Below are 26,617 nucleotides of genomic sequence, written 5' to 3' on the forward strand. Positions count from 1 at the left end.
CCTCTACTGCAACTGTCTTCAGTTCCTGCTTGTTCTTGGGGCATTTTCCCTTCCGTTTTGTCTTCAGCAAGTGAAATGCATGCTCAATCGGATTCAGGTCAGGTGATTGACTTGGCCATTGCATAACATTCCACTTTTTCCCCTTTAAAAACTCTTTGGTTGCTTTTGCAGTATGCTTTGGGTCATTGTCCATCTGCACTGTGAAGTGGCGTCCAATGAGTTCTGAAGCATTTGGCTGAATATGAGCAGATAATATTGCCCGAAACACTTCAGAATTCATCCTGCTGCTTTTGTCAGCAGTCACATCATCAATAAATACAAGAGAACCAGTTCCATTGGCAGCCATACATGCCCACGCCATGACACTACCACCACCATGCTTCACTGATGAGGTGGTATGCTTAGGGTCATGAGCAGTTCCTTTCCTTCTCCATACTCTTCTCTTCCCATCACTCTGGTACAAGTTGATGTTGATCTCATCTGTCCATAGGATGTTGTGCCAGAACTGTGAAGGCTTTTTTAGATGTCGTTTGGCAAACTGTAATCTGGCCTTCCTGTTTTTGAGGCTCACCAATGGTTTACATCTTGTGGTGAACCCTCTGTATTCACTCTGGTGAAGTCTTCTCTTGATTGTTGACTTTCACACACAGAGAGTGTTCTTGATCTGGCCAACTGTTGTGAAGGGCGTTTTCTTCACCAGGGAAAGAATTCTTCGGTCATCCACCACAGTTGTTTTCCGTGGTCTTCCGGGTCTTTTGGTGTTTCTGAGCTCACCGATTCGTTCCTTCTTTTTAAGAATGTTCCAAACAGTTGCTTTGGCCACGCCTAATGTTTTTGCTATCTCTCTGATGGGTTTGTTTTGTTTTTTCAGCCTAATGATGGCTTGCTTCACTGATAGTGACATGGATCTCATCTTGAGAGTTGACAGCAACAGATTCCAAATGCAAATAGCACACTTGAAATGAACTCTGGACCTTTTATCTGCTCATTGTAAGTGGGATAATGAGGGAATAACACACACCTGGCCATGGAACAGCTGAGAAGCCAATTGTCCCATTACTTTTGATCCCTTAACAAGTGGGAGGCACATATGCAAACTGTTGTAATTTCTACACCATTCACCTGATTTGGATGTAAATACCCTCAAATTAAAGCTGACAGCCTGCAGTTAAAGCCCATCTTGTTTGTTTCATTTCAAATCCATTGTGGTGGTGTATAGAGCCAAAAATGTTAGAACTGTGTCCATGTCCCAATATTTATGTACCTGCCTGTATTTTTGTAAACAAGGTATTTCAAGAGAATACCACATTATGGCTACTGGATGGAGTTGACTATCATAGAAAATAAATGTATTAGGTAAATTATCGGAATTATTTGTGACGACTGTGCAAATTCTTTAAACATTCACACAACACTTTTCTTTTTATTAAACAGACCTCTCATGCATACACCATACAAAAACTATGTAATCAGGGGGAAAACAAAGTCTTGTTTAAAATAATATACACATACTGCAGAAATGATGGACAAATGTATTAAACATACATAAATTGGACTCTGTGTTACAGTACAACTTAAGCTATAGATATATTTTAGGAAGTATTCTCATTTCTGTTCCCATTGCCTCTTTGAATTCTGTATTTCTATTTCATTGGTTATTTAAATGAATTTTAAATTTGGGATAGGCGTAGCTGAACCATATGTGAATAAATCAGACAATCAACTGCATTTGTGAACTACATATGTATATGTAAACTCACAATATTTTTTCATAACTAAAGTCACGTTTTAGGTTACTTTTACCACCCTATTTTCCCGGGTGAGAGTCTTTAGCACTCTATAAAATAATCGTTCCATGTCATCTTCATAATATATAAAAAAAAGTGAAAAGGCAAGAAACCTTCTCAGCGAGTGCACTTAAAAATGAGAACTCCACTTAATGTTTTCGAGAGGACTGGTACTATCACTCCCCATTCTCCATTTCTAAATCCCTCTCCAAAAAATAAGAAAGAACTGAAACTGGCATGGTTCAAAGAACTGTAATGGAAGAATAGGGACTAAGCAACCAGCGATATAACCACATTGGCCACAGAACAATCCCTCTGCTTAAAAAGGTTAAGAGGAGTTCCCCTTTAAATTTTCGCTAAAGTGTAATCAGTGCTTTGTATAAAAAATATAAAAAAATTATAAAGTGCTACATTCAAACAATGTACCATACAGTAGTAATGCACATAAATCTGTTAGAGCAGCTAAGATGATAAAAAAACATTTGCTATTTAACTATGCAATATGGCAAGTCAGTTCTAGGAGTCTCAGATCTACCAAGCAATTCACAAATTTGTAAAACACAGGCATCATGAAAACTGACCGCTGCATATTACTGATTCACAGCCTGTTCTTTGCTGAGACTTGGTTTACTGATGTACTAAAAAAACAGTGCTGGGTTATGGAAGCCTTCTACATGATTGTAACAGTGCAGCTTGTCAGTAGAGATCACCTAATACATGTGTGTCTTTTCTTCAAATTTGTACTTCAATGCTTCATGTACCGCCAGGCCTCCATTGCTAATGAGAATGTCTTCTGGCTTCTCCCGAGTGTAGGTTACTGTACTTGAGTATCCATTGTGCAAACTATTTTTATCCTAAGTGAAAAAAAATAGCAATAATTGTTCTGTTAGTAGATCCTGCTCAGATGCTCACACACTGTAGTTAGTAGGAGACATTTATTAGGTGCTCCTAGCTGCCATTATACATGTGTCTGCATAAGAACTACAACCAAAGAGTGGGAATTACACAGTTGTACCAGTATCTAAGTAGTGAGACCCCCTAGAGGCCATACACAGCATATAACATATTGCTACATCCTTTCTCTTTTAAATAAAAGAACAATGAAATATAACAAACACAAAATGGTGAAGTAGAACATAGCTATAAGTTAAATATAATCCTTGAGGTGAGCCGGCTTTCTGATTGTTCTGCCAGCTCGCGTAACATATGAGGTTTCTTCACAGAAATCTTGGTGTTCTTCTGATTCTGGCAGTCTATTTTCTGGGACTGTCTCTCTCTGCCTAGGGACCTCCCTATGCTCCTCAGCAGTCCCTGTTTCTTTGTTGCTGGTCTCATAGTCTCATCGCTTTGAGTGTCCATATGCTGTTCCCAGGGCCCTGTATCATCTCCTTCTTGTGTTTTTCTCAGATGTCTCCGATTTCTCCTCCATCTTCTTCCTTCCTCTGTTATAATTTCATAGGACCGTGGTCCCAATTTCTGTACAACCTTCGCTTTTTTCCAGTGTTTGTCATATTTGCCTATTGGCTGAATCCGTACATTGTCATTGCTCTGGAGAACAGGCAGATCTTTTGCAGATTTATTGAAATAGAAAGCTTGCCTATCTTGATTCTTCGTTAGTTTGGCTTCAACATTTCCCACAAGCTTTGGCTTTAGTAGTTGACCTGCAGTTGGTAAGAGAGTCCTTGTACGTCTACTCATAAGCCGCTGTGCTGGACTGGTGTCTAGGCCTTGTGTGGGTGTGTTTCTGTGGTCCAGTATAGACAGGTATATCTCTGTACCTGCCTGTTTTGCCTTTTGGATGAGTCTTTTGGCTGTTTTTACTGCTGACTCGGCTTTACCATTACTCTGTGGATATCCAGGAGATGATGTCTGGTGCTCAAATTCCCACCTCTCCCTGAATTTTTTGAATTCTTCCGATGTAAATTGAGCGGCGTTGTCAGAGAACACAATATCCGGAATGCCATATCTGGCAAAATGGGCCTTGAGTTTTTTAATTACTGTTTTGGCCCTTGTGTCCTGTAAGTAGTCTATCTCCCAGAAGTTGGAAAAATAGTCCACAGTTACCAGATATTCCTTGTCGTTCCACGTGAACAGATCTGTTCCTACCTTTGACCATGGTCTGTTTGGAATTGTATGTGGTTGCAATGTCTCTTTCGGTTGCTTATCATTGCACGATGCACATATTTCACACTGTGCTATAAAGTTTTTTATGTGGTCATTCATTCCAGGCCAATAAACATATTCTCGTGCACGACGTAGACATCCTTCTACACCTAAGTGAGTCGAGTGCAATCTTTCTATAATGCCTCTTCTAAGGGATTGTGGTATGACAGCCCTTTCTCCTTTAAAGATGATTCCATGCTGCACAGAGAGTTCATCTCTTATATGAAAAAATGGAGAAACCTCCATTGGAGCATGCTGCCTGTGTTTTGGCCATCCCTTCAAGATGACAGTCTTTAGGATCTGTAGACTTTTATCTTCCGCTGTGCCGGTCTGTATTTGTTTCAGTCTGTCTTTTGAGACAGACAGATATTCACACATATTGATGCTTTCAATGTCTTTTTCTTCTTCATTTGTGATGGGTAAGTAAGCTCTGCTTAGGGCATCTGCAATCAGTAAATCCTTTCCTGGACAGTAACAAATGTTAAAATCATATTTCTGAAGCCTTAACAGCATACGCTGCAGTCTTTTTGGGGCATTCAGTAGTGGCTTCTTTGTAATACTTTCTAAAGGCTTGTGATCTGAATGCACCACCACTTGTCGACCGTAGGTGTACTGGTGAAATTTCTCTAACCCAAATACTACCGCTAGAAGTTCTTTCTCGATTTGAGCATAGCCTTGCTCTGTTAGAGTTAACGCTCTGCTTGCATATGTGATTGGCTGTTTATCCTGCATTAGTGTGGCTCCAAGGCCAGTTTCTGAGGCATCACATTGTACTACCACTGCTTGATCTGGATCAAAATATTTTAGCGTTGCTGCGTCTGCAATAGCATTTTTCACTGACTGAAAAGCAGTTTCATGGCTTTCTGTCCATTCCCAGAGTACGTCTTTGTGAGTTAGCTGTCTCAGTGGCTCACACATGTCTGATAAATGCTTGCAAAATTTGGAAAGATAATTCACCATGCCCAGGAATCGTTGTACTCCACGTATATCTGTAGGTGTAGGCATGTCCTGTATTGCCCTCACCTTCTCTGGATCGACTTTAACACCATTTGAGGTAAGAAGATGTCCAATATATGGTACTTCTGTCATTTTTAGTTTGAATTTTTCCAGGTTCAGTTTGATTTGTTTTTTTCTACATCTGTCTAAGAATTGTATCATCTTTTTATCGTGATCCTTTGTTGCGGGTTCTAGATCATCACCTTCCCCAACTATTAGTATATCATCTGCTATTATTTTTACTCCAGACAGTCCTTCCAAAGCTTGCATCAATTTTTGTTGGAACACTTCTGGAGCCGGGCTTACTCCCATTTGCATTCTCAGCCACTTATAGCGTCCAAAAGGGGAAGAAAATGCTGTTAATAAACTTGATTCTTTATCCAGTTCCACGTGCAAGAATCCATTTTTCACATCACATACCGAAAATATTTTAGCCTTTGATAGATCTGGTAGAATATCTTCTATTGTTGGCATTGGATAGTGATTTCTTTTAAGGGCCTTGTTCAGTGGCTTAGGATCAATGCATATTCTTAACTTGCCTGATGGTTTTTTCACTATCACCAAACTGCTTATCCAGTCTGTGCTTTCCTGTACTGGTGCTATCATACCTCTGCTGTGCAAATCCTGCAGTTCCTCTTTAAGCGGTTGCATTAAGGCTACAGGTACTCTTCTTGTAGGCAGTCTGGTAGGCTGTATTGTATGATCAATTTCTAGTTTGTATTTACCTTCCAGGCACCCATCACCTTCAAATAAATCAGCATACTCTGGTTTTTATGTGGTGAAAATCCAAAATGTATTCTGCCTTTTGTTTAGGATTTTGAGTATTCTCAGAAACTTCCAGAGCCATGATGTTATGGGATTGCACCTTTATTAAGTCCATAGCCTGAACTGCTTTAACTCCCAGCAAAGGAATGTGATCGTCCTCCTGCAACACAGTAAACTCCACTCTGTAGCTCTTTCTGTTACGTGGATTTCTTAATTTTAGCTTGCATGTTCCCATGGGTTTCAGAACATTTTTGTTGTACATGACCAGTACCTTATCAGTGGGCTCAATGGGAACCTGTTTGTTAAGCAGAGTAAATGGAATGACATTGCAGCTTGCTCCACAATCCAGCTGAAATCTTATGGGCTGTTCGTCCACCATAAATATGGCAAAGAGCTGCTTTGCATCATTGGCTACTGGCTGTTTGACTACATTGACGTTCTCTGTTGCAGACTGCAGCTGCAGCCATGTGATGCCCTCTGTGCTGTCCTCGTCTGTGTCCTGGGTCACTGTGTGGACTTGTCTGTACTGTTTGCTGGTTTTGAATCTGCACACAGCTGAAAAGTGGTTCATCTTGCCACAAGTCCTGCAGGACTCCCCATACGCTGGACATTTCTCTTTGTCTCTTTCATGTCTTTTGCCACAGTATTTACACTGGACTGAGCTCACAGGGAGTCTGGACCTTGCTCTGCCTTTCACAGATACTGCATGTACTGAGGCATCACTGGTGCCCTCCATCATCTTCAGCCTGTCTTTAGTCAGCTCAGCAGCCCTGCAGATTTGTATACATTTATCCAAAGCCAGCTCTTCCTCCCTCAGTAATCTTTCTCTGAGGCGAGAGTCTCTGATGCCACACACTATCCTGTCTCGGATAAGGGAGTCCCTGATGTCCCCAAATCCACAGGTTGCAGCCAGTCTCCTCAGCTCTGTCACATATCTGTCCACACTGTCCCCAATCTCCTGATTCCTTGAGAAGAACTTGTATCTCTCCACTGTCTCATTCTTTTTGGGGTCACAGTGCTTATCAAATGCTTGCAGTATGTCTGTCAGTGCCATGCTGTCTGTGAGCAGGGTCTCGGCTAGTTCTCTGCCTTGTTCCCCAATCAAGTAATAAAACAGCTTTACTTCCCTCTGCTCATCTCTGGGTGCCACTGTCAGGTCCACATACAGAGTAAACTCTTCCTTCCAGTGTCTCCATGTCTGTGAGAGATTGGAAGAAGTGACATCCAGTCTCTGAGGGGGTTTCAGGCCACTCTCCATAGTGCAGTCTGATAGGGACTCTGTACTTACAGTTGCTGATTCTCTGTACAGTTCTAGTGTCACACAATCTGTATTTGTAGACAGAAGACTTGCTATTCAGAGGTTCAGTGCCCAGCTGCCACCATGTTCTGTTAGTAGATCCTGCTCAGATGCTCACACACTGTAGTTAGTAGGAGACATTTATTAGGTGCTCCTAGCTGCCATTATACATGTGTCTGCATAAGAACTACAACCAAAGAGTGGGAATTACACAGTTGTACCAGTATCTAAGTAGTGAGACCCCTAGAGGCCATACACAGCATATAACATATTGCTACAATAATACTTTTTTTTTAAGAATAACAAACATGCTTAAAGGTGAATTTCAGGTACTTTATGGATTTTATTGTATGGTTACATAGGTCCAGCTTGCAGTATGCATTTGTCATGCCTGTAGGACCATTGCAAATGGAGAATAACTGTAGTAGTCACCCGTTCTACGGCAATTGTTACTGTCTTCTGCGTCCCACGCTGACCTGCTGCATAGTAGCCACAAGGGGTCCCTTGCTCAGCACGGGTGCCATTTACAGACTGCATTCCATTTTTGTCAATGAATGCAAGGAGTTCTCTGACTGGACAAGGTGGAAAGGTGGGGTGGAGACAATGTCACCTCATCCAATCACAGAATGCTTAGCATGCATTTAGAAAAATGCAAGATGTTCCGTGAATGGCGCCCCTATGGAGTGGGTGACCCCATGCAGGCACCCAGAATATAGCAGCAATCACTGTAGTAGCACAGTTCACAGTTATTATTTTATTATTCCATAATTTTTTTATATTAACATTTATTGCACAGAGCAATATGACATTACAATTGGCATTAGGTAGTAGATAGCGCCTGTCTCTTTATAATTGTTTAATCACCCTTTGTGCAAACACAGGAGCACGTGGAGTGACAGCAGGGTCAGTTTGTTGCGTTTTTTTTGAGGTTTATACCGTATTGCGGGCAATACATAAATAATTAGCACTGTAGCAGCAACGCCTACTACAGTGATTCTCCAATTCCACAGCAGTCCCACAGGTATAACATATGCATACTAACATTGGTTCAAGCTGGACCAATGTAACTATGAAATAAAATCCATACATGGGATTCAGATTTAAAGTGTTATTAAACCCACAACAGTAAAATCAGTCTGTATACTCACTGTGGAACCTAATGGGTTAATACTCCGCATTGTGTAAAAAGGATGTTTGATCCTCTCTTCTCTGATTCCCCCCTCCCCCTTCTTCTACTGTTCCCAATATCCTAGGTTTAGTAACACTTTACTGCATGTATTATTCATTGTACTTCCTGGTCTACATCTACAGCAACATTTTGGCATGCATAACAGTCAGTCCACCCTAAAGAAACTTCCACTAAAAACTATTTTCTTTGAGTGGAGGGAAACTGGGGCAAACTTCAGTGTTGACAAACCTCTTCCCTCAGTCTCTCCTGCTTTTGGAAGCATAGATTTTAAATTGTATGACGTTTTTAGTTTGTCTGTGTTTGCTTCTATATACACTAGATATAGTACTACTAGAGACTCCTCTGACATCATAGATAGGAACCATAAGAGCATTGTAGTTTGAAATCTTGAGGAATCTGAATCTAACTCCTGGAGGTATGAAAATTATGAAATAAACTTGTTCTAGTTACATAATCCCATCCTTAGCGTCAGGCTTCATAAATGTTAATCATTTGATTTACATGGCTGAAGGTACAAATTGTTGCCAAAACACAGGGGTAGATATTTTAAAACAGAATTATATGTGGAAGACAGATAGTACTACTAAATATACCAAGACAAATTGACCAATGAGAACCTTAAAAGACAACTCCTACAAATATACATTTTAGGGAGGCCTATCATAAAAAAACTAAAATCTGCCAGAGTTGGTTCTTTATATCACTAATCATTACTAAATTAAACAAACAGTTTAGCTGGAAATCTAAGATATTGGTTTATCCCATTCTATAAAATAATTAATCTAAGGCAAGACCAGTAGTGACAACTAGTTTTTTAAAGACCTTAACTATATTAAATTAATCTTCTGCATAATTATACTGATAATCATCAGATTGGAGAACAGTCATCGAACACTTTGATACTTGGTGCTGCTGGTTTACATCTAACCCTTTGCCGCCTAGCCCCAACATCCTTTGAACAGGGGTGGGAATGACCAGCCGATCACATGTCCACTGTTATTGGATGTCACAGTGATCACATGATGGGGAGTTGGTCTTGCTGAATCCTGATCACTGGTAGTGAGCATATTCTCAGCAGAGAAAGCTCTGCCACCCATGAATGCATATGGGCAGCATGTGATCATTAAATCCCACCCTCTTTTCTGCTGCAAATATGTGCTACATGGGCAGAGGTTAAATAAGTGTTTCTTTATTCCAACCTTAACAACTGCTTAGGGAATTACAATGCAAATAATGTTGCAATCTCAAAGATGAAATACAAAAATTTTACACTATCTTCATGAACACTTACCTTCATTGAAGTTGGCACCCTGTAACTGGATGCAGAGCTGCTTTTGTTGTTACCACCTTGCAGGATAATAACTCGTATTATAAGTACAATGAGAAAACCAAGTAAGAAGGTTGCAGTAAAAATGATAAAAAATATCTTTAGGTTCCATGGGTCTGAGAAGTATTCTGTTGAAAAATAACACATGGATTAGGAATAAAATCGGCAATTTTTCATGTCATTTTTAGTTTTAAATCTATTCCATATTTCCAACTTGGCCATGTAGATGTTACTCTGCTTTCAAGATACTGAACACTGCTTTGTAGGAAAATCAGCCACTCTGCTCACTCCTTTAATTAGGGCAAAGGCAAACTTAGAACTCTACAATGTAGGTTTGCATGTTGTAGCATATTTTTCATAGTCATAACTATAACCAACAAACGTGCAATTTGTTTTGTTACAAATAGAAATTTGGACAAAATTTTCATTATTCAGAGATTCAGATTTATCTGAATTTCTGAATCACAAAAGTAACGAATTTCAACGAATCTGAAATAAATTATAACGAAGAAAATTATCCAAATTTGAAAATATATTTGAATTACAAAATGCATTTGAATTAGAAAATTTTAATTCAAAATGGAAACAATAAATACAGTAAGGTAAAAAAATGAAATAAGATGATGATTCCTACTTAGACTGCTGAATACAACAGAATAGAATAAACTAGAACATAAAAGAATAGAATAAAATAAAACAGAATAGAATAATATAGAATGTAAAATAAAATATTTGAATAGAAAATAAAAGAACAGAATAAAAAATAAAAGAATAGAATAGAAAGGAATAGAAAATAAAGGAACAAAATAGAATGGAATAAAATAGAAAGAATATAGCAGTCTTCCAACATTTGAATAGAATAAAATAGAAAGAATATAGCCATCTTCTGAATTTCAAATTTTAAATAGGATAGAATACAATAGAAAACCAGGCCCAAGACAACCTGCCTCAGCAAGGAACTCAGGAGTTCTTCTAACTGGCATGTTTTGGCCATCAGGCAAGTAGACTCTTAATGACCAATCCAAGATTTTAGAAAGTGATATTTATAGCACAGGCAAACCTAAATTTAGAAGACCCACACTGATGTAAGGAGCACTCCACTGGGAGGGAAGAGCCCCTTTCAGACGGGTGTCAGTCTAGATCTGTCTGTCAGATTTTCAGACGGATTCAGACTGAATCACAATGTATGTCTATAAGTGGGCGGATGTAAACGGTTGATCATCCATTTACATCCCCCTACATCCTGACATGTTCAGGTCCGTTTTCTTATAAACGGAACAGCCAATGTCCAGATCCGTTAATATCGAATGGAACTGGTATAAACTGATGTAAACTGAACTATTATAAACTGAATTGACTAAACTGAAGTGCAAACGTATGTAAAACAGAACTGAACTGAAGATGGATGTGCAATCTGATGTAAACTGAATCCGTTTTTTCTTTGAAAAAAAACGTAACTGCACAGATGACATCCGTGTAAAAGGGGCCAAACAGTTCTGTCACGGCAGTGGATGCTTTTACAAAACCTATACATAAAATAACAGTTAAACTACCTAATTCAGGAATTCAAATAGAACAAAAATACACCAAAAAGAGCAGAACAGCTACTTCACACACTGGATTTCTTATGAGAACAGTACATATTGATGTGAACAAGGCAGGGCTGGGATGATAACAACATAACCTTGACATTCCAGTGACTTAATTCTGAGGCAAGCTGTGAAATATGTTTTTCTGTACAGTAATAAAAAACTCCCTTGTCCTTTGCCAAGAGTGCATAAACTTTGCAGACAGGAGATGTACATGCAGTTGCCATAAAAACTTACATTACTTCAATGGCTTCCATTACTAAGCTCCCCTTCTCAAAATATTAGTTGCCTGGCAGTCAATGCTGACCCTTTTGCTTCAAAGCTTGAATCACTTGAAACGTCTGATTTTTCTCTTGATTTGCATACTTGTTCCAGGTGTGTGACTCCATAAATACTGAATCTATTGGAGCAGCATGACACCCAGGCAACTAATGATCTCAGAAGGAGGTCGGCAATGGCAGCTCTTATATTCCTCTCATGGAAAGTATCATTTTACCCACCTACTCATTTATTCCTAATTAGTTTTAACCAATTTAGAGTTGGTCTTAATACGACCAGTCCACTCAAAACTGATATCAGTTTTGTGGTAGATACTGGAGAGCTGGCAATTCCTATTATCCCTTGGAGCCTCTATAGGAGAGATATTTCTGCATGAGTTCCAGACTCTGTACACCTGCTGGGACCATCATGAAAGACCTTCACTCTCCCTTTTGGAATTTTACTTAGGTAGATAAGTAGAATATAAAGATATAAATGAGAGCCTGTGAGCAATTATATCTTACCTCAAAATTAGAAAATCAGTTAAATAATGAAAATCCTCCCACGCCTACACATACTCATATAAATGTGCTAAATAACAGAATTGTATAATGCAAGTGCCGCGTTTCTCTCAAATACCAATAATGACATAAAAATGGTGGCATTAAAATAATTCCAATATGAACCAGATGGTGAAAAGATGTAGTCAATAGTATGCACAATAACTAAGAACTAATAAAATCCAACTCCACAGCACAGTTTTTTCAACTCAAAAAACTTGTGCCGCCATAAATCTTCCTTTTTTCATATATAGTGCACCTCCACCAACAATGACACCAGTTGAGCTTTTACCTGAAATTGTTTACCTCACAACTAAGTTTAGTCAAAAATGGGTTGCATCCTATAGGTGGAAATATAGTGATGGTATGACTTCTACCAAGATTCTCCTTCACTGTTTATTCAGCTCCTTCTTTAACTCCTTCTCCTCCACTCAGCACACATTTAGGAAATATATATAGGCAAACCAATAGTGCTTTATCATTTAAAAACTTTCATTTTATTCAAATATACATGAGACACTCACATGGTACAGGTGCTCCATTGCACCCAATATTGCACGCATAAGGAATTTATATCATAGCTGATACCCTCTGGCTATGCAAGGTCTCTCTGTATTCCTCTCCGTGGTCTCTCTCCGGAGTGGGTCAGCTGACCGCGAGCATTGTAATATCACCAAGCCCCTCCAACGGAGGGGAATATGGAGAGAGCTTGCATAGCCAGAGGGTGTCAGCTACGATATAAATCCTTTATGCGTGCAATATTGGGTGCAATGGAGCACCTGTACCATGTGAGTGTCTCATGTCACTATTGGTATTTGAGAGAAGCGCGGCACTGATATTGTACAATTCAGATAGGTAGAATATGTTTTTACATAGGAAAAATATAACGGGGGTGCTAGAACACCCAAAACTCCAACTGGGCATGAGTAGAGAATGAAGGCAAGCAGATATCATTGTTGGTATATTAAAGATAAAAAAGAAGCCAGGGGCTGGCTTAATCTGAGAATCTCCACTCATAACTAAAATATCACTCTTGTGTAAACTGAACCTGTAATGAAGGTATCTGAGGCCTTTAATCCTCGACCTAACTATATATAATTAATGTTCATGTTCCAAAGCAATGTAATTACATGGTTAAAACTGGTTGTAAAGTTGGAAGGTTTTTTTACCTTAATGCATAGAATGCATTAAGGTAAAAACCTTCTATGTTTAGCTCTCCCCCCCAGATCCTCCCCCATACCTACCTGAGCCCAATCTTCATCCAGCACTGTGCCCGAGAGCAGCAGCTCTCCCTCTGCGCTCTCTCTCCTCATAGGCTCAGACAGCGGTAGGAGCCATTGGCTCCTGCTGTTGTCTATCACAGTCTGGGAGGAAAGAGCAGGAGAGGACACACACAGTGCAGCTCGGGAGTGAGCCCACATGAGTGCCCCTATAGCAAGTAGCTTGCTGTGAAGGTACTCAAGAGGGGGGAGGGGCCAGGAGCACCGGCAGGGGACTCAAAAAGAGTGGGATTGGGGCTGTTCTGTGCAAAAACTATTGCACAGATCAGGTGAATATGGCATGTTTATTAATGTAGCACCTCCTAGATAGGGTGCTAGATAGGCTAGATAAATTTAGTTCTTTTCAGCTCCCCTGTAATCAGTGGAGAAGTTAGTGATTACTTTGGACTGTTCTATGTTTCCCTGGCTGCAGGTTTGACTTCTTCCCCCTGCCTTCTGGAGGATTCTGGAGTGTAGTGGGCTAGAAGAGTCAAATTCACAGACTGAATATTTATATGTTCACAGCCAATCTCTGGGGGATAATGCCCAGAAGCTGGCTGAGTAGAAAAATAATCTGGGGCCTGAGAAAGCCTGTTCTTCTGAATCTTGCTGGACCTGATTAAGGGATTTCACTGAGGTTCTGGTCTGGAAAGTTCACAGGAGAAATGTCTGTCTGATATTGGAAGGAAGCATCCAAGTATCCAGGGACATTTGTGAGTACAGACCTGTGTGTAGGATCCTAGTGACTGTGTGCTGCTACGATCCCTTGTGCATCAGTGTCAGTGCTTGCTCAAACTGGGGATATTTTTAATGGTATCTCAGTATTGCTCAGTTCCTTAGATGCTGTTGGAGGGACTATACTAAGAAGCTCTGAGAACGTAAGAGTGTCCTTGTGTTACTATAGTGTGCTACTGGAGTATCCCATCCATGGCTTCCCTGTACTCTATTCAATTTCAACTTTCAATAAAGCATTAGAAAAAAGAAGAGTGACAATCACTGTGGCGTAGATTTACTAAAACGAGCACTCAGAATCGGGTGCAGCTGTGCATGATAGCCAATCAGCTTCTAATTTCAGCTTGTTCAATTAAGCTTTGACAATAAAACCTGGAAGCTGATTGGTTCTATGCAGAGCTGCACCAGATCTTGCACTCTCCAGTTTTAGTAAATAACCCCCTGTGTATCTGGCAACTGCTACACTAGCTTGGGAAAAGAACTTAGAGCAAAACACCGGGTCCTTTCAGGAGTTAGCGCTAAAATTGAAAAAAAATAAATAAATAAAAATTGTAGGTTTAGAGTCACTTAAAGTTATCTAACAAAGGACCAAATTATACATACATTTAGGTCTGCTGACAGGCTGGTTTTATTGGGGTCCCACAGCACTTCTTGGAAACCCTTCTCTATTATATTTTGATTACAGTAAGTAGCTGTCTAGTTTCTAATTACTCCCTATAGAGACAGCTTTCTGAAGATTCTGAGAGCTGCAAGTTGTCCGTCATTGACTTGTAAGATTGTAATTACTTTTTCTAACTCCTTTGACTTCCTAAACATAATAGAATGTCGCTAATAAACCAGAGGAGGAACAGCCTGTGCCTGATACCACAAGACCTTTTGATAACCTTAACATATTTGAAATAATGAAATATTGTGTTGTTGTAAGGCTACAAATTAGCAGACATTTAGTTTATCAGACAGCATGACCTTGCCATTGATGATGAACTTCAAGAACTTTGAAGTGTATACATAAGGTCTGGAAATCTTGAGACATAACCATTTCTTAGGCTGCACAGCTGTCTTCATGTTAGGCAGCAGGTAAATAAACTTTGCTTTGTTGTCTCCCTGTGATGGTGAATGTCAGAGACATTCCTGACTATTCCTGGTACATACAAGCTAAAAATTCACACCATGGGACATGCAACTACTTCCTATTTATTGGCAAAAATATGTGTAAAGTTTTTTTCAAAATGAAAAACATTTAACTGAACAGCCTAATTTCAATGGAAAAAATGGTTTTCAAATCCAAAACTATTGCAGTAAAAATAAAAACAAACAAGAAAAAAGTAAAACTACAATAACCTATGCAACCATTCAATATTCCTTTTTGATTGTCAGACTTCAGTGAAGTGACTATGGTAGACATTACTAAATTATCCAGTTTACCCATGGATGCTGGGGGGCTGAATAGTCATGTATATTCAATCATCTAGAAACATGAGCAGCATGACATTCCTATAGAAAATGAATGGGGCTTTTAAAGCACCATACCATATGAAAGTATAAAGATGCACAACAAGAAAACACTAGATAAAATAGAACATGTTTTATTGTAATTTTATAAAAAAAAAAAACACACATAAGTGGTAAGAGAGACCAATTGGTCAGCCAAAATAGACACATGCATAATAAAGCAGAACATTGAGTTTATTTGTATTTTTCATTGTTAATTGGTTCTGTATTTTTTTATTTCACTATAGGCACTGTTATTTTGTTTTCCTAAATTCCCTGAGGAAGTGGGTCTTATCCCACGAAATGCGTCGGATTTCTGGATCAATAATTCAACTTTATGGAAATACATTTGCCTATTGATGATCTACGTATTTGATGGTATTGTTGGGGCTCTTAGACTCTTGCTCATGACGCCTGTGTCCCAGGCCAGAGCCTTTCCCCCCCTTTTGTTACTTATAGATTTATACTATGTTTTTTCTGCTTTATTATACATGTGTCTATTTTGGCTGACCAATTGGTCTCTCTTACCACTTGTGTGTTTTTTTATAGAAAATTACAATAAAACACGTTCTATTTTATCTAGTGTTTTCATGTTGTGCATCTTTGTACTTTCATATGGTATGGTGCTTTAAAAGCCCCATTAGTTTTTTTCTCTGTTAGGGTGTTTATATCTTTCTGATTAAATAGGGATGTGGCACCTATAAAACCAATATACAAGGACAGGTGAGATTATATGTCTCTCCAGCTCCCGTCCTATTTTTTATCTAATCCTATAGAAAACACTGGACCCTCTTTTTGCAGCATTCTCCACATTATAAAATAAATGAAGGCAGTGAGAATTACACCTCTTCTTAAAAAATAGCTGTGGCTGGTGGGTGGAGTTGGGAACTCATGCAGAAATCTAATTTCTTTAGTCCCTTAAAAATCTAAGAATATTGTGTATGATTCATTCTTTCCAGCAACAAACAATAAAAGATCATTTTCGTTTAACTGATCAAATTTTGATTGCACCAACATCTGGATTTAATCTTGTACTTTGTTTATTTTTCATCAAATGAGAACACAAAGACAGTTCCAATATTGATCTTTGCCATCTCACACTAATGCCAGTGCTGTCAATTGCAAACGTTTTGGTATCCCTGGTTAAATGAGCTGTTTTATTGGTTACCTAAGTGGAAATTCAACAAGAAGCAAGGTTAAAAATTGCATATTTTTGCTAATTTTGTTTGCCCAGTTACAAGTTGCTGAACTGAATTATCTTCAGCTACTGAAAATGTGTAGATAGAGCTAGCATATGACCTAGGAATATTTTCTGCAAGAAAAAGTGGAAAGAAGTTTCTTAAGGCTTCATGCCCACAGGATGTTTTCCTAACTCTCCTAGAAGCCTTTCCTCCTGGCAGCAGGCAAAATGCCTGATGCTTGGAAAAATGTGTAACAAGTTTGGCGCCTTTAGCTGCATCAAGCGTTTAGGTGTTAATTAATTTCATTGGCCAGAATAAATTATTCTGGCCAATGAAATGAATAAACTCACCTAGCGACAATGTACATTTAGATACGTTTACATGCATCACACATTTTTTTCTGCTAAAACTGCTGCTCCTGGATGCACTGGCAGTGGGGTTTTTCCTTTCTCTAAATGCCTATGCCTCTAAACTCCTCTAAAAGTTTATGTGTGTGTGGACACACAGGCTAACATGCAGGGGAGGTTAGAGGCAGGAAAAAAAACCCGCCAGATGCCCCTAGCAGCATCTGTAAAAGCATCCATTGTGCATGAAGCCGGAAGCAAGAAATGTTGTCAGCTGATCTCTCTGTCTCTGGACTGTTATCAATTAGCAATGTTCCCTTCTACACTGCTCAAAAAAATTAAAGGAACACTTTGAAAACACATCAGATCAAAATGGGGAAACATATCATGCCGGATATCTATACTGATATGGACTGGGTAATGTGTTAGGAATGTAAGGATGCCCCAGTGTTTGATGGAAATGAAAATTATCAACCTACAGAGGACTGAATTCAAAGACACTCCGAAAATCAAAGTAAAAAATGATGCAGCAGGCTAGTCCATTTTGCTGAAATTTCATTGCAGCAACTCAAAATGGTACTCAGTAGTTTGTATGGCCCCTACATGCTTGTATGCATGCCTGACAATGTCAGGGCATGTTCCTAATAAGATGACAGATGGTGTTCTGGGGGATTTCCTCCCAGTTCTGGACCAGGGCATCACTGAGTTCCTGGACAGTCTGAGGTGCAACTTGGTGGTGTCGGATGGACCAAAACATGATATTCCAGAGGTATCCTATTAGATTTAGGTCAGGCAATTCCTTCATCCTCCGGGAACTGCCTGCATACTCTCACCACATGAGGCCGATTATTGTCATGCAGCAGGAGAAACCCAGGACCCTCTGCACCAGCGTAGGGTCTGACAATGGGTCCAAGGATTTCATCCCGATACCTAATGGCAGTCAGGGTGCCATTGTCTAGCCTGTAGAGGACTGTGTGTCCCTCCATGGATATGCCTCCCCAGACCATCACTGACCCACCACCAAAACGGTCATTCTGAACAATGTTACAAGCAGCATAACATTCTCCAGCCTTTTCACATCTGTCACATGGGCTCAGGGTGCACCTGCTCTCATGTGTGAAAAATACAGAGCACCAGTGGTGGAGCTGCCAATTCTGGTGTTCAATGGCAAATGCCAATCAAGCTCTATGGTGCCGGGCAGTGAGCACAGGATGGATGTTGGGCCCTCAGGCACAAAGGAGCAGATACTGCTCCTACTGATGGGTTAAGGACCTTCTACAACCCTGTCCAGCTCTCCTAGAGTAACTGCCTGTCTCCTGGAATCTCCTCCATGCTCTTGCACCTTCTGGCAATGGCACATATTGATGTGCCATCCTGGAGGAGAAGACTGCCTGTGCAACCTCTGTAGGTTCCAGGTATCGCCTCATGCTAACAGTAGTGACACTGACCCTAGCCAAATGCAAATCTAGTGAAAAACAGTCAGAAAAGATGAGTAGGGAAAAAATGTCAGTGGCCACCACCTGTAAAACCATTCCTGTTTTGGAGGTGGTCTCAATGTTGCCCATCTAGTGCACCTGTTGTTAATTTCATGAACAAAAACGCAACTAAAACTGATTAAAAACCCCCTCTGCTACTTAACTGACCAGATCAATATCTCAGGAGTTTAATTGACTTGATGCTATACTCTGATTAAAAAGTGTTCCTTTCATTTTTTTGAGCAGTGTATATACTGTGTGTGGCCTACAAAACACCTGCCCCTTTTATGGAGAAGAAGGGGAGGTGTTATGTAGTCCTAACATGCTCTGTTTCCTAGGGTGACAATGCTGCACAGAACAGTTGTCAACCTAGAACAGAAACTGTATTAGTGGCAGGCTTATCAGGTACAATAAAGGAAAAAAGGAAACTAATGCAACCACCATATCTAAGGACCAGTAAGCTGCAAAACTTGGGTTTCCAGGTTAGGTATACTTTAGGAAAGACTGTTCTCCTGCTTTAAGAGATATAAGAAGGCTGCAAAGGGAGTGATACTTAGTGCTGACTAACAAGGCACTCAGTTATGTAACATGTCACGCTTCATGCTTTATCTTTCTCCAAAATACACAAAAATAAAAGGTCTGCATTAAATGATTTAAAACCATGTCATGTTTAAAGCGACCACAGTAGGAGAAATAAAACAGTGTTGCCACAGTAGGAAAAATAAAACAGTGCTGCATATAAGAAGCAGCCTAACCCCTTCCTGCCCAGCCCTCACCATCCATTTAATAGGATTTGTACAATGGGACAGGAAGCATGGGCGATCATATGACCACTGTGATTGGCTGTCACAGTGGTTACATGATGAGGAGTTGGTCCTGCTGGCTACCAATTGTTAGTGTCTTTGACAGCTCAGTCTATGTGCTGAGAGTTCTCAGTAAGTTCACTCTCAACACAGAAACATCAGTCGCCCAGTGATGAATATGTGTGGCACGTGGATGTTAAAGCCCACCCTTTTGCCACATATAGTAAGTGTTATGTGGATGATAACAGGTTAGGATTAGAGATGAGCGAAGAAATGAAAAATTCGATTCGACTGATTCGGCGAATTCGTGGACAATATTCGATTCGAGTCGAATAAATTCGCTGTGAATTTAACTTAAAAAAGGGTGTTTCTAGGCTTCAGAGAGACTTAATATTAGTGCAGAACACTGTACCTTTAATTTAAATGCCCTTGGAGTCTGCTGGGGAAGAGAAATAATACTGTCTGTCAGTATGACATGCAGATGAGTGCCGTCGATCTTAGAATCACTGCACACTTCACTCCTTTGGCCAGTCACGGGGCCAAAACCAGTGTTTGGAGCCACAGTGTGGCGGTGGAGGCAGCAGCAATGGGAGGCCATACAGCAACCTATGACAAAATGGAAACCAGCAGGAGCGTGAGGAGACCTGAAAGTGGCACATGGCAGAGTGGGAGCAATGGGAGGCGGTACAGGGACCCAGGTCACACTATGGGCCCAGCAGCAGCGTGACCAGGCGGTACGGGGGCCCATGGCCGATATGGGGCTTGGTGGCACCTATGGAAGGCCTGTAATCTGCCAGCAACCTATGACAAAATGGACAACCGCAGGAGTGTGAGGAGATTTCAAAGTGGCACATGGCAGAGTGGAAGCAATGGGAGGCCGTACAGGGACCCAGGTCACACTGTGGGACCAGCATCAGCGTGAACAGGCGGTACGGGGGCCCATGGCCGATTTGACCTCATTCATCCCATAGTCCTGCCGACTCACGAATAGCGTGGCCTCCTCAAAGGGCCTGAGCAAGCGCAGGTGTCACACATGAGCTGACAATGGCTGACATCTAAGTTACACAGGGAGTACCTTTATCCGCTTTTAACATCAGGAAATCTGTGATGGCCTTTAGCTGTTCGTACAGGCGGTCTAACATATGTAGGGTTGAATTACACCTTGTTGCAACGTCACAGCATGAGGAGTCGGTACGGGGGCCCATGGCAGATTACATGTCTGGCAGCAGCTATGTGAGGCCCGTAATCTGCCTGCACCCTATGTCAAAAAATTTAACACACCAGCAGTGTGAAGAGACCTGAAAGTGGCACATGGCAGCAGAGTGTGGCGATGGAGACAGCAGCAATGGGAGGCCGTACAGGGACCCATGAGAGACTCTAGACTTGGCAGCAGCATGAGGAGGCGGTATATAGGGGCCCATGGCAGATTAGGGGCCTGGCAGCAGCTATGTGAGGCCCGTAATCTGCCTGCACCCTATGTCAAAAAATTTAACACACCAGCAGTGTGAAGAGACCTGAAAGTGGCACATGGCAGCAGAGTGTGGCGATGGAGACAGCAGCAATGGGAGGCCATACAGGGACCCATGACAGACTCTGGACTTGGCAGCAGCATGAGGAGGCGGTATATAGGGGCCCATGGCAGATTAGGGGCCTGGCAGCAGCTATGTGAGGCCCGTAATCTGCCTGCACCCTATGTCAAAAAATTTAACACACCAGCAGTGTGAAGAGACCTGAAAGTGGCACATGGCAGCAGAGTGTGGCGATGGAGACAGCAGCAATGGGAGGCCGTACAGGGACCCATGACAGACTCTAGACTTGGCAGCAGCATGAGGAGGCGGTATATAGGGGCCCATGGCAGATTAGGGGCCTGGCAGCAGCTATGTGAGGCCCGTAATCTGCCTGCACCCTATGTCAAAAAATTAAACACACCAGCAGTGTGAAGAGACCTGAAAGTGGCACATGGCAGCAGAGTGTGGCGATGGAGACAGCAGCAATGGGAGGCCATACAGGGACCCATGACAGACTCTGGACTTGGCAGCAGCATGAGGAGGCGGTATATAGGGGCCCATGGCAGATTAGGGGCCTGGCAGCAGCTATGTGAGGCCCGTAATCTGCCTGCACCCTATGTCAAAAAATTTAACACACCAGCAGTGTGAAGAGACCTGAAAGTGGCACATGGCAGCAGAGTGTGGCGATGGAGACAGCAGCAATGGGAGGCCGTACAGGGACCCATGAGAGACTCTAGACTTGGCAGCAGCATGAGGAGGCGGTATATAGGGGCCCATGGCAGATTAGGGGCCTGGCAGCAGCTATGTGAGGCCCGTAATCTGCCTGCACCCTATGTCAAAAAATTTAACACACCAGCAGTGTGAAGAGACCTGAAAGTGGCACATGGCAGCAGAGTGTGGCGATGGAGACAGCAGCAATGGGAGGCCGTACAGGGACCCATGACAGACTCTGGACTTGGCAGCAGCATGAGGAGGCGGTATATAGGGGCCCATGGCAGATTAGGGGCCTGGCAGCAGCTATGTGAGGCCCGTAATCTGCCTGCACCCTATGTCTAAAAATTTAACACACCAGCAGTGTGAAGAGACCTGAAAGTGGCACATGGCAGCAGAGTGTGGCGATGGAGACAGCAGCAATGGGAGGCCGTACAGGGACCCATGACAGACTCTAGACTTGGCAGCAGCATGAGGAGGCGGTATATAGGGGCCCATGGCAGATTAGGGGCCTGGCAGCAGCTATGTGAGGCCCGTAATCTGCCTGCACCCTATGTCAAAAAATTTAACACACCAGCAGTGTGAAGAGACCTGAAAGTGGCACATGGCAGCAGAGTGTGGCGATGGAGACAGCAGCAATGGGAGGCCATACAGGGACCCATGACAGACTCTGGACTTGGCAGCAGCATGAGGAGGCGGTATATAGGGGCCCATGGCAGATTAGGGGCCTGGCAGCAGCTATGTGAGGCCCGTAATCTGCCTGCACCCTATGTCAAAAAATTTAACACACCAGCAGTGTGAAGAGACCTGAAAGTGGCACATGGCAGCAGAGTGTGGCGATGGAGACAGCAGCAATGGGAGGCCGTACAGGGACCCATGACAGACTCTAGACTTGGCAGCAGCATGAGGAGGCGGTATATAGGGGCCCATGGCAGATTAGGGGCCTGGCAGCAGCTATGTGAGGCCCGTAATCTGCCTGCACCCTATGTCAAAAAATTTAACACACCAGCAGTGTGAAGAGACCTGAAAGTGGCACATGGCAGCAGAGTGTGGCGATGGAGACAGCAGCAATGGGAGGCCGTACAGGGACCCATGACAGACTCTGGACTTGGCAGCAGCATGAGGAGGCGGTATATAGGGGCCCATGGCAGATTAGGGGCCTGGCAGCAGCTATGTGAGGCCCGTAATCTGCCTGCACCCTATGTCAAAAAATTAAACACACCAGCAGTGTGAAGAGACCTGAAAGTGGCACATGGCAGCAGAGTGTGGCGATGGAGACAGCAGCAATGGGAGGCCTTACAGGGACCCATGACAGACTCTGGACTTGGCAGCAGCATGAGGAGGCGGTATATAGGGGCCCATGGCAGATTAGGGGCCTGGCAGCAGCTATGTGAGGCCCGTAATCTGCCTGCACCCTATGTCAAAAAATTAAACACACCAGCAGTGTGAAGAGACCTGAAAGTGGCACATGGCAGCAGAGTGTGGCGATGGAGACAGCAGCAATGGGAGGCCGTACAGGGACCCATGACACACTCTGGACCTGGCAGCAGCAAGAGGAGGCGGTACAGGGGCCCATGGCAGAGTGGCGAAGCGTAAGCAGCTTAAATTGAAGGCCATACAGAGGCCTATGTTAAAAATAATAACATGTTTGGGGCATGATTCATGGCGGATTTAGTCAGTTGTGTCAGGAACTGGTGGTTTGAAATCCAGACTAATCCACGCCTGATTCATTTTCACAAACGTGAGTCTCTCCACACTTTGGGTGGACAGTCGTGTCCTCCGCGGAGTTACAATACCTCCTGCCGCACTAAACACGCGCTCCGATGCCACGCTACTGGCCGGGCATGACAGCTAGAGATGAGCGAAGAAATGAAAAATTCGATTCGACTGATTCGGCGAATTCGTGGACAATATTCGATTCGAGTCGAATAAATTCGCTGTGAATTTAACTTAAAAAAGGGTGTTTCTAGGCTTCAGAGAGACTTAATATTAGTGCAGAACACTGTACCTTTAATTTAAATGCCCTTGGAGTCTGCTGGGGAAGAGAAATAATACTGTCTGTCAGTATGACATGCAGATGAGTGCCGTCGATCTTAGAATCACTGCACACTTCACTCCTTTGGCCAGTCACGGGGCCAAAACCAGTGTTTGGAGCCACAGTGTGGCGGTGGAGGCAGCAGCAATGGGAGGCCATACAGCAACCTATGACAAAATGGAAACCAGCAGGAGCGTGAGGAGACCTGAAAGTGGCACATGGCAGAGTGGGAGCAATGGGAGGCGGTACAGGGACCCAGGTCACACTATGGGCCCAGCAGCAGCGTGACCAGGCGGTACGGGGGCCCATGGCCGATATGGGGCTTGGTGGCACCTATGGAAGGCCTGTAATCTGCCAGCAACCTATGACAAAATGGACAACCGCAGGAGTGTGAGGAGATTTCAAAGTGGCACATGGCAGAGTGGAAGCAATGGGAGGCCGTACAGGGACCCAGGTCACACTGTGGGACCAGCATCAGCGTGAACAGGCGGTACGGGGGCCCATGGCCGATTTGACCTCATTCATCCCATAGTCCTGCCGACTCACGAATAGCGTGGCCTCCTCAAAGGGCCTGAGCAAGCGCAGGTGTCACACATGAGCTGACAATGGCTGACATCTAAGTTACACAGGGAGTACCTTTATCCGCTTTTAACATCAGGAAATCTGTGATGGCCTTTAGCTGTTCGTACAGGCGGTCTAACATATGTAGGGTTGAATTACACCTTGTTGCAACGTCACAGCATGAGGAGTCGGTACGGGGGCCCATGGCAGATTACATGTCTGGCAGCAGCTATGTGAGGCCCGTAATCTGCCTGCACCCTATGTCAAAAAATTTAACACACCAGCAGTGTGAAGAGACCTGAAAGTGGCACATGGCAGCAGAGTGTGGCGATGGAGACAGCAGCAATGGGAGGCCGTACAGGGACCCATGAGAGACTCTAGACTTGGCAGCAGCATGAGGAGGCGGTATATAGGGGCCCATGGCAGATTAGGGGCCTGGCAGCAGCTATGTGAGGCCCGTAATCTGCCTGCACCCTATGTCAAAAAATTTAACACACCAGCAGTGTGAAGAGACCTGAAAGTGGCACATGGCAGCAGAGTGTGGCGATGGAGACAGCAGCAATGGGAGGCCATACAGGGACCCATGACAGACTCTGGACTTGGCAGCAGCATGAGGAGGCGGTATATAGGGGCCCATGGCAGATTAGGGGCCTGGCAGCAGCTATGTGAGGCCCGTAATCTGCCTGCACCCTATGTCAAAAAATTTAACACACCAGCAGTGTGAAGAGACCTGAAAGTGGCACATGGCAGCAGAGTGTGGCGATGGAGACAGCAGCAATGGGAGGCCGTACAGGGACCCATGACAGACTCTAGACTTGGCAGCAGCATGAGGAGGCGGTATATAGGGGCCCATGGCAGATTAGGGGCCTGGCAGCAGCTATGTGAGGCCCGTAATCTGCCTGCACCCTATGTCAAAAAATTAAACACACCAGCAGTGTGAAGAGACCTGAAAGTGGCACATGGCAGCAGAGTGTGGCGATGGAGACAGCAGCAATGGGAGGCCATACAGGGACCCATGACAGACTCTGGACTTGGCAGCAGCATGAGGAGGCGGTATATAGGGGCCCATGGCAGATTAGGGGCCTGGCAGCAGCTATGTGAGGCCCGTAATCTGCCTGCACCCTATGTCAAAAAATTTAACACACCAGCAGTGTGAAGAGACCTGAAAGTGGCACATGGCAGCAGAGTGTGGCGATGGAGACAGCAGCAATGGGAGGCCGTACAGGGACCCATGAGAGACTCTAGACTTGGCAGCAGCATGAGGAGGCGGTATATAGGGGCCCATGGCAGATTAGGGGCCTGGCAGCAGCTATGTGAGGCCCGTAATCTGCCTGCACCCTATGTCAAAAAATTTAACACACCAGCAGTGTGAAGAGACCTGAAAGTGGCACATGGCAGCAGAGTGTGGCGATGGAGACAGCAGCAATGGGAGGCCGTACAGGGACCCATGACAGACTCTGGACTTGGCAGCAGCATGAGGAGGCGGTATATAGGGGCCCATGGCAGATTAGGGGCCTGGCAGCAGCTATGTGAGGCCCGTAATCTGCCTGCACCCTATGTCTAAAAATTTAACACACCAGCAGTGTGAAGAGACCTGAAAGTGGCACATGGCAGCAGAGTGTGGCGATGGAGACAGCAGCAATGGGAGGCCGTACAGGGACCCATGACAGACTCTAGACTTGGCAGCAGCATGAGGAGGCGGTATATAGGGGCCCATGGCAGATTAGGGGCCTGGCAGCAGCTATGTGAGGCCCGTAATCTGCCTGCACCCTATGTCAAAAAAATTTAACACACCAGCAGTGTGAAGAGACCTGAAAGTGGCACATGGCAGCAGAGTGTGGCGATGGAGACAGCAGCAATGGGAGGCCGTACAGGGACCCATGACAGACTCTAGACTTGGCAGCAGCATGAGGAGGCGGTATATAGGGGCCCATGGCAGATTAGGGGCCTGGCAGCAGCTATGTGAGGCCCGTAATCTGCCTGCACCCTATGTCAAAAAATTTAACACACCAGCAGTGTGAAGAGACCTGAAAGTGGCACATGGCAGCAGAGTGTGGCGATGGAGACAGCAGCAATGGGAGGCCGTACAGGGACCCATGACAGACTCTAGACTTGGCAGCAGCATGAGGAGGCGGTATATAGGGGCCCATGGCAGATTAGGGGCCTGGCAGCAGCTATGTGAGGCCCGTAATCTGCCTGCACCCTATGTCAAAAAATTTAACACACCAGCAGTGTGAAGAGACCTGAAAGTGGCACATGGCAGCAGAGTGTGGCGATGGAGACAGCAGCAATGGGAGGCCGTACAGGGACCCATGACAGACTCTGGACTTGGCAGCAGCATGAGGAGGCGGTATATAGGGGCCCATGGCAGATTAGGGGCCTGGCAGCAGCTATGTGAGGCCCGTAATCTGCCTGCACCCTATGTCAAAAAATTTAACACACCAGCAGTGTGAAGAGACCTGAAAGTGGCACATGGCAGCAGAGTGTGGCGATGGAGACAGCAGCAATGGGAGGCCGTACAGGGACCCATGACAGACTCTGGACTTGGCAGCAGCATGAGGAGGCGGTATATAGGGGCCCATGGCA

The 26,617-nt window shown here is 43.6% G+C and overlaps 1 protein-coding gene across 1 annotated transcript in view; it reads right to left on the reverse strand.

Moving 5' to 3' along the window:
* Window positions 1–1,223: 1,223 nt before the first annotated feature.
* ITGB8 (integrin subunit beta 8) overlaps window positions 1,224–26,617 on the reverse strand; it is a 243,644-nt gene continuing 218,250 nt past the window's right edge. Inside the window, exons 13-14 of the mRNA XM_089673165.1 lie at window positions 9,489–9,652; window positions 1,224–2,641 (exon numbers count right to left, since the gene is read on the reverse strand). Of these exons, the coding sequence (XP_089529291.1) occupies window positions 2,498–2,641; window positions 9,489–9,652 (308 nt within the window). The 3' untranslated portion in view covers window positions 1,224–2,497. The remainder of the gene's footprint in view (window positions 2,642–9,488; window positions 9,653–26,617) is intronic.

Source organism: Staurois parvus, unplaced genomic scaffold (assembly GCF_062004578.1).
Source record: "Staurois parvus isolate SC_StPar_1 unplaced genomic scaffold, SC_StPar_1.0 ptg000136l, whole genome shotgun sequence".
NCBI lineage: Eukaryota > Metazoa > Chordata > Amphibia > Anura > Ranidae > Staurois > Staurois parvus.